The sequence below is a fragment of the Phocoena sinus genome, chromosome 8 (assembly GCF_008692025.1).
Source record: "Phocoena sinus isolate mPhoSin1 chromosome 8, mPhoSin1.pri, whole genome shotgun sequence".
In the NCBI taxonomy this organism is placed as follows: Eukaryota; Metazoa; Chordata; class Mammalia; order Artiodactyla; family Phocoenidae; genus Phocoena; species Phocoena sinus.
In genome coordinates this window covers 72,505,819-72,514,457 of record NC_045770.1, presented here as the reverse complement: position 1 = coordinate 72,514,457, position 8,639 = coordinate 72,505,819, and the positions used below count along the sequence as shown (strand labels likewise).

Below are 8,639 nucleotides of genomic sequence, written 5' to 3'. Positions count from 1 at the left end.
GACAGAGGGGAGCACTACTGGATATCCCGACTCATGCAACTGGCAGCCACACAGTAGGACCAAGAACAAAAGCACACTGGAAGGAGGAAGTCTCTTCCTCCTTGCAGTATCACCCCCAGGTCCTCTATTGACAAAACTTAATATTGTGCCCACTAGCAAGGGAGAAATGCTTAAAAGGTCCATCTCCACAATAGCAGAGCAAGCAATAAATGGTGTATTTGGAACTGAAAGGTAATAAATTAGTAACAGGCACAATGTGCATTTAGATTTTTTCCCCAACTTTTTATCACCATAAACAATGCTGTGATTGTCATAAACAAAATTTCTTGGACACATTTCTCTTGCACGTTGCCAATTTTTTACTTAACCAGAGAAGCAGCAAAATGACCAAAAAAAAGCACACCAGTTCAGACAGAGCATGAAAATTGAGAGGCGATATAAAATCCTTAGAAAAAAGAACTAGTTTAAGAAAAGAAAGATTGCAGTTTCATTTCACAAGGTCAAAGGACATTTGTGGAAGGATGGCCTGAGATGCAGCATATGCTGTCAGTCAATGAATAACAATATAAGCTCCACACACCTGAAGAGTAAATGATACTGTCTTGTTTTTCTGGTTTGTATTTTTTTTTTGGCCGCGCTGCACATAGCCTGTGGGACCTTAGTTTTCCGATCAGGGATTGAACCTGGGCCACGGCGGTGAAAGCACTGAGTCCCAACCACTGGACCGCCAGGGAATTCCCAATACTGTCTTCTGATGAACAAAATTTCTAAATTTTCATGAGGTCCAATCTGTCTATTTTTTTCTTTTGTTGCCTATGTCTTTGGTGTCATATCCAAGAAATCACTGCCAAATCCAATGTCATAACGCTTTTGTCCTACATTTTTTTCTAAGAGTTTTATTGTTTTAGGGCTTACATTTAGGTCTTTGATCCATTTTGAGTTAATATTTGTATATGTTATTAGATAAGGATCTAACTTCATTTTTGCATATGGATATTCAGTTTTCCCAACAGCATTTGCTGAGAAGACTGTCCTTTTCCCACTGAATGGTCTTGGCACTTTTGTCAAAAATAATTGACCATATATGTGAGGGTCTGTTTCTGGACTCTCTACTCCACTGGTGACATACTTAGAGTAGTCAAAATCACAAAGGCAGAAAGCAGAATGGTGCTTGCCAGGGGCTGGAGGGAGGGAAGAATGGGAAGTTATTGTTTAAAGGGTACAGAGTTTGTTTTACAAGATGAAAAGAATTATGGGGACAGATGGTAGTGATGGCTGTAAAACATTACAAATGTAATTAATACCACTGAACTGTATACTTAAAAATGGTTAAGATGGTAAATTGTACATTATGTGTATTTTACAATTAAAACTTTTTTTAAAGAAGTAAATGAAAAAAAATTAAAAATAAAAAAAGAAGTAAATGATAAGGATACATTTGTCTGATATTCAGAATACCAAGGTTTTATCCCTAAACAATGTGTCTGATAGGACTCATAACTATGAAAGCAAAGAGTGTAAACAGAGATCAGAAGCAGAGGACCAAGAAAAACCATTCTTGTGTTTTTTCTCAAACTATAAACAAAGGAGCAGAATATACACTTTTCCCATTTCTTAGCCTGGGGACTTTTTTTCTCTTTTACTATAATTAACATCTTTGTATAATGCATACATCCTGGGTACTTTTATTTCTCTAAGACAAATTCCCAAAAGTGGGGTTAAAACTGGTATGTATATTTAATTTTGTAACCTTTTCTCCCCAGAACATTGTCAGTAATACATCTCTTATTCAACAGGATATCAGAAACAAGGAAATAGGAAATACTTCACTAAACCTCAGTTTGCTCAACAGTAAAAGTGAGATAATAATTGATAATAATTCCATCTAGGTTTTTGTGAAGATTAACTGCAATGAAGCTCATAAAACTCTTAGCAATGTACCTTCCACATGGGAATTGATAGCTACACACATGCATGTGTGTGCACGCACGCACACACACACACACACACAGGCGTAGAGTGTTCCTAGTGCCTATAATTCATCCATAGTTACTAAACCAGAAGAGAATTGGTGGTTTGGATGGAAGGCCTCTTCCATAAAAGATTCTTTCATAAAAGATGGAAGAACCTTGTTCAGGCCTTACTTCTAACTTGATAGCTTTTCCTTGATTAATGGATTTCTGAAAGGATCTGTTAAATCTTAGAATCTCTGGAAGTTTCAAAGTTTCTGAGGTGTGTTAGATCTGGCTGAGGTGCTCTTAACAAGCCTGTTATCCTTCAACCATCTCACCTCCTACCTTGTCTCCTGGCTTCCACTCTCCACTCCCCACTCCCCACCCCAAGTCTCTTCACAACTTATCTGTCAGACTTATTCTTTTTCAACTCAGTCAGATCGTGTCACTCCTCTGTTCAAAACCCTCCAGTGGCTTCCTCTCTCTCAGAGCAAAAGCCTAAGAAAGAAAAAAGCAGCCCCTGACATCTGGGAACCCGACTGACCTAGCTAGGTCTCAGTGTTGCTACAAGCTGACCTGGCCCTCACAGCTAGGCTCCTGTTGTCTCCTGTTGGATATAAACCATCTCAGAACACTGACATCAGACAGGGTCACTCAGACCATGATAGAATGAGACCAAACAAGGCCTCGTCATAATTTCTTCTAAGCAGAGACAAAAACAAGGTCACTGTGCAACCCAGGAAATACCCAAACATCCTCTTCTCTCTGCTAATGCGACTACTGGTTCTCTACCAATTATAGCCTTAACCTTGCTCTAGTTTACCCATCTGAGAGATAATATATATTGAGATACCCAATCATAGAATTGTCCCTGCCTTCTGACAGCACCCAATCCAAAGTAAAGCTTTGATTCCTTAAGCCCTCTCCCAAATCACGCAGAGCCCAAATCCTATAATAGGTTCTTTCCACACTCTTACTCAGCTGTCCCAGTGGTTCTCCACAGTATCTGCTCCCTCACAGGAAAGGGTAATCAACCCAACTTGTTTAAGTATGGGTGTGTTCCTGATGGTCTCTGGTGGGAGGACATTGACAAGCCAGAGTCCCAGTTGTCCGCAAAGTTCTTATAGTGGTTAGAATCACCCAGGCTTGTTAAAACAGATTGCTTGACCTGATCCCCAGAGTTTCTGATTCTGTTAAGTCTGGGGTGAGGCCTTAGAATCTGTATTTCTAACAAGTTCCAGGTGATGCTGAGGCTGCAGGTCTGGGGACCACACAGGAAGAATCACTGTCCTAAACCATGTGGCTCCCCCTTATTTCTCTGACGTAGCCTACTTCTGCTTCCTCACGTCTTCTTTGGACTCCAGCCACACTGGCCTCCCCCGCGGTTTTGACTCTCCCCAAGCACACATCTGTCTTAGAGCTCTGGTTGCCCTCTAATATGGAATGCTTACTTTCTCACCTCTCAAGGAGACCTACCCTCACTTCCTTAACCTGCCTTTTAAAAATTATTCCCCACAACACTTAATCAGTTCTTACATACGGTCTAATTTACTTACTATTTTTATTATTTTGCTCTCCTCCTACTAATAAAAGAATGACAGCCTTAGGACTGCTGATACTTTTGTCTATTTTGTTTACTGCAGTATCCTCAGACCTAGAAAAATATTGCAGGGGAGCAAAATTTGTCACCCTAAAATATGTCTCTTTGGCAGGAGGGTTAACTTAGGATGCCCATTTTTAAGGCCCCAAAGACTTCCCCCTAACTGCCTAAAAGGATTTAGAGAGAAGGCCCGTTCCCCTAATTAAGGTGTCACCAGAGATATCTGCAAAGAATATGGGCTAGATGTGGTGGCGGGAACTCAGTAGAGCCTAGAAATCAGAGTCTCCTCGTCTCTGCAAGGGCCGGCAAACATCTGTTTACCAAGTATTTACTTTCTCCATGTGAACTGCCTTTCTCCCCTTTGAAGTCTCAAACCACAACCCCAACATCCTCTTTTGCCATAGCTGAAGATGGTATTTAAGGTGAGGGCTTCGGCCATTAATGCGAGTCACTCAGTTCTCCTGGGTCTCTCCCAGGTATACACGCTATTAACTTTTGTTTGATTTCCTCCTATTATTCTGTCTGGTGTCAGTTTACTTCTTAGACAGCCAGAGGAAGCTAGAAGAATAGAGGAAAATTTCTTCCTCCCCGACAATATCTAGCAAGTAGCCAATGCTCAACAAAAGTTTGTTGAATAAATAAGTGCTCCTTCCAGTCTTTCGCTTTCTTCTCCCAGTAGAATCACAGCATTCCTACCTTTGGCTCTTCCTGTAAATACAATCACCTTCCTGCCCACCCAACCTCTTGACAGTTACAATAGCCAGCTCCCAGGACTTTTTAGGCCCACTGGCTCAAACCAGGGATGCAAAGCAGGTAAGTAACTCATTCAAGGAAACCAAACAAGGCCCGCAAATTGCATCTCTTCGTCTTATTTCTCCAGATGACCTTAACCATCAATCTACCTTTTTTGTCTTCAAACTCTGTTGCCTGACTTTTTCCTCTCTCTGCCACCAACGCTGTTATGCTCTGCCCCGCCCCGCCAAAGGCACACCACCCTCACTCGGCTGTCTTATTTCCCAGTTCTGACAATTCTCCTCCTGCGTCCGTTTTCCTATCTAGCCCCCCCGAAATTTCTCTTTTGAAGCTCCATTACCTCTTCCTTCCTAAATCCAACCACAATTTGGGGTCTTTCTTGATCTTTCTCGATACTCTACTGAATTTATCACATCCTTCTCGAAACTCTCCCAGAACAGCGCCAATATCTTCTACCTCCTTTACAGCTTCTCCTCGGGTTCTTCCTATTCCAGTCTTCACGGATGTCCCCAAGTTTCCCTCCAGCAAGCTGGGTCGTGGTTTCCTTGGCGCTCACGCGTTTCTGAACGCGCTCAGGGTTCGCGGAGGAGCGGTGGTGAGACTCGGGGCGGAGCCTCGCTGAGCCTAGGGCGTTGGACACTGGTGGACTTTCGAGTCTGGGAAGGGGCGGGGCCTTGGACCGCTCGGGAAGTTTAGTCCTCTGCAGCCTCCGTCCAGGACAGTGCGGAAGGAGATTCCGGGGCTGGGATCTCAGAACGCGACTCACAGTCCTGGCTGGAGATGGAGTTCAACAGTGAGGGTGTGAGGCGACTGCTTGGCAAGGTGCGGCCAGCCCGCCGGGCAGGGTCTGGGGCGCCGGGGCTTGGGGGCGTTTCCACCCCTGGCCGGGCCACCTCCTTGGGGCGTTTCCACCCCTGGCCGGGCCACCTCCTTGGGGCGTTTCCCCGGCTTGTCAAGGGGCTTGGAGCGGGGGTGGGCTGGCCTGAAGCCGGCTGCGGAGAGTGGCCGCAGGGAGGGCGCGGACCTCTCCTTCCCGAGGCCGGGGCTCTGGCTTCGCCTGCAAATCCGAGATCCCCCGACCTCCACCCGCTGTGAGACCTTCTCACGCCACCAGCTTCTCTTGGTCTCAGCTTCCAGCCCTCGCCAGTCCCTTTAACCATGCCTTTCTCTCTGCAGAAATGGCCTGCCCTCATCCCACCCCCTTTTTTTATGACTCGCGTTGCTAATCCTTTGTAGGACTCAACTCAGATGTCACTCCCTAGAAACAGAATCACTGCCTCTTTTACTTGCTTTCAGAAATACCGATTATCACATCGTGGAGTAATTATTTACATACAAACCTTACTCGGGCGGTGAACTCTGATGGCAGAGAGAGTGCTGTAGTATTCCCATCACCTAACCTGACACGACGGAGTGCTGAGTAACTGTGCAGTGAATGAAAGACCTGTGTAGACTTAAGAATGAAGACAGGGTTGGAAGGCCCGGAAGAGATCCTCGTAATGTTGAAGGGTTGAGGTGGAGGGCTGACCCGGAAGTCTGACCTGCGTTTCTCGGGCATGACTAACGCCAGTTTCTATGTTACACCAGGCTCTTAGTTCAGGCTCTCTGATTCCCCACCAGTGTACAGTCTGAGGCAACCACCTTTTTCACCAGTTTCTTAGCTATATGATCCATAATGCTTCTTAAAACTTCCCTATGCGGAAACGGTACGTTTATGCCGTTTTTTTGTTTTGTTTAAAATTTTATTGAAGCATGAGACATGATACATTCAGAATAAAACAGTAGCAAAATGTAATGGCAGCAGTTAAATATGAACCATGTACATGCACATACTTTTCTGGTTCTTTTGATTACATTTTCCTTTCAAGATAAACTGCTCTCTCTTTAGTTGGGTTTGCCTGTGTCTCTCTTTGTTGGGGCAGTTTGTACACCCCTTTGAGGTTTTGAAGCCTTATGATTGAAATTGTTTATATACTTGATTTGAATGATTTTATCTACTGTGACAGGTGTGTAGGTCTTGTAGGAAGAGAAGTATCATCGTCCTTAGGATTACACCCTTCCTGTCTCCTCTTCAGAGAACATGAAATTAAAAGAACCACTCTATCAAGTTTTTCAGTGACGGAACCATGGTGTATTGTCCAGGGGGAAGAATTGCTAAAGCTGAGAATAGAAAAAGAACTTCATAATTTTGGTAGAACTGGAATGCAGGAAAAAGACAAAAGAGAGACAATAATTTTCTCAAGGGTGGAACCAGTATAGTTGAGGAAGGTTTTTGTTTTTCTTTTTTATCATCAGTGCATAGCATGGAGTCTAGCACTTAGGTGCTTAATAAATGTCTGTTGGATGTGTAAATTAAGGAGACCATTTAGAAACACGTTAGTCCAGCAGATATTTCCAAAGTTCCTTAACCCTCAAGGTAGGCAAATAATATAATAACTTAATACTTAGAAATAATTTTACTGCTGAAAAATTTGTGAACAATACATTAAAATCAAGCAACTGTAAGGAGAACATGAAAAATCTTATTGAAAACAAATGAAACCTAATAAGTCTTCCAACCTAGATAAATATTCCAGCTTCGTGGATGTGAAGATGTCAGCTCTCTCCAGATTGATCTATAGAGCCAATGCAGTTCCAATCAAAATTCTAACAGGGTATTTGGGGAACTTTTCAGACTGATTCTAAAATCATTTGGAAGGGCAGAAGGCCAGGAATAATCTTGACATTTTTACAGAAGAAGAATAGGTGTGGGACTTGCTCTACCAGATGTCAAGACTAGTAATGAAGGCTTAGTGTGATGTTGGTGTAGGACAGACAAATAAACCAGTGGAACAGACTAGAGGGCTTAGAACCATGTTCACACGTGTTTGGAAATGTGATATAAAACAGAAGAGGCATTGCAGATAACTACAGAAAGGAGAATGCAGAGACAAATGATTATCTATACAGGAGAAAATGAAATTGGACCCTTACCTCTGACCAAACATAAAAATTCCCCGTGGACTGAAGATTCAAGTGTAAAAGACCAGCTTTAAAACGTATAGAGATAAATGTAGGAAAGAATCTTCATGGACTCAGAGTATGCAAACATTTTTTAAACAAGACGTAAAATACTCAAAGAAGAGTGATAAATTTGATTGCATTCAAATTAAGAACTTTTATGTATACATAACTTTTATGTATAAAAGTTATGTATAACTTTTATGTATAAAGAACTTTTATGTTTATGAACTTTTATGTATAAACTTTTATGTATAACCACGAAGAGAGTGAAGAGGCAAAATACAAACTTGGAGAATAATATTGTAATGCATAATTGACAAAGTATTGGTATCCAGAATATATAAATTAGCCTACAAATCAATATTAAAACCAATAGAAAATTGGACAAAAGACACGAATAATCATTTTTTAAAAAACAAAAGAAGAATCAGGGAAATGAATGTTTGCTCAACCCATTAGTAACCATGGAAAAGCAAATTGAGAGCATGGTAAAACACCATTTTCTCTCACTAGATTGTCATAAATTAAGATCATTTCAAAGGGTTTGGAGGATGTGGATGAATGGGAATTTTAAACTCTGTGGTAGTTACCATAGAGAATTCATAATATATGAAGCAAGAGACATTCACAGAATTACTCATCATTAAAAAGTAGAAACAACCCAAATGTTCATTGACAGAAGGAAGGATAATTTGTTCTGTACTCATTCACACAATGGAAAACACTATGCAGCAGTGAAAATGAATGGACTACAGCATGCAACAATACAAGTGAATCTTAGAAACATTATATTCAGTGAAAAAAATTGGAGGTTATATGCAAGATTATATTTTGATTAAAACAAGAAACAACGAAAAACAGTGTGGTGTTTAGGGACGCACACAAATGCGATAAAAACTATGGAGGGCAAAAGCAAAGGAGTGTGACCACACAATTTAAGGTAGGCAGTTGAATGGTTAAGAGAAGGAGCACCCGGACAGGTGTAATGGAATTGGAAAGGTCTGTGCTGTCCAGTATGGTAGCCACTGGCCACATGTGGCTCTTTGAATTCATCAAAATTAGATAAAATTAAAAATGAGTTTCTTGGTCACACCAGCCACATATTAAGTGTCAGTAGCCACTTGTGGCTACTGTATTGGACAGAACACATAATGATCTTTTCCATCATGGCAGAAAGTTTTGTTGGACAGCACTGTTCTAGATCAAACATGGGTGAGTTGGTGCCTGAGTGTTTATTCTTCAAAATGTATATATATGTACATATATGTTTATATGTATATATATTCTTTTTTTTTTTTTTTTTTTTGCGGTACGCGGGCCTCCCACTGCTG

General features: G+C 41.6%; 1 protein-coding gene across 4 annotated transcripts in view; it reads left to right on the top strand.

Annotated features, from left to right (window-relative positions):
• The first annotated feature begins 4,974 nt into the window (after positions 1 to 4,974).
• Positions 4,975 to 8,639, top strand: part of UEVLD (UEV and lactate/malate dehyrogenase domains) — a 47,240-nt gene continuing 43,575 nt past the window's right edge. The window contains exon 1 of one of the 4 annotated variants that reach the window (XM_032638789.1): positions 4,975 to 5,127. In XM_032638789.1, the coding sequence (XP_032494680.1) occupies positions 5,086 to 5,127 (42 nt within the window). In that variant the 5' untranslated portion in view covers positions 4,975 to 5,085. The remainder of the gene's footprint in view (positions 5,128 to 8,639) is intronic. The other 3 variants (XR_004350939.1, XM_032638787.1, XM_032638784.1) reach the window with 3 other exon arrangements.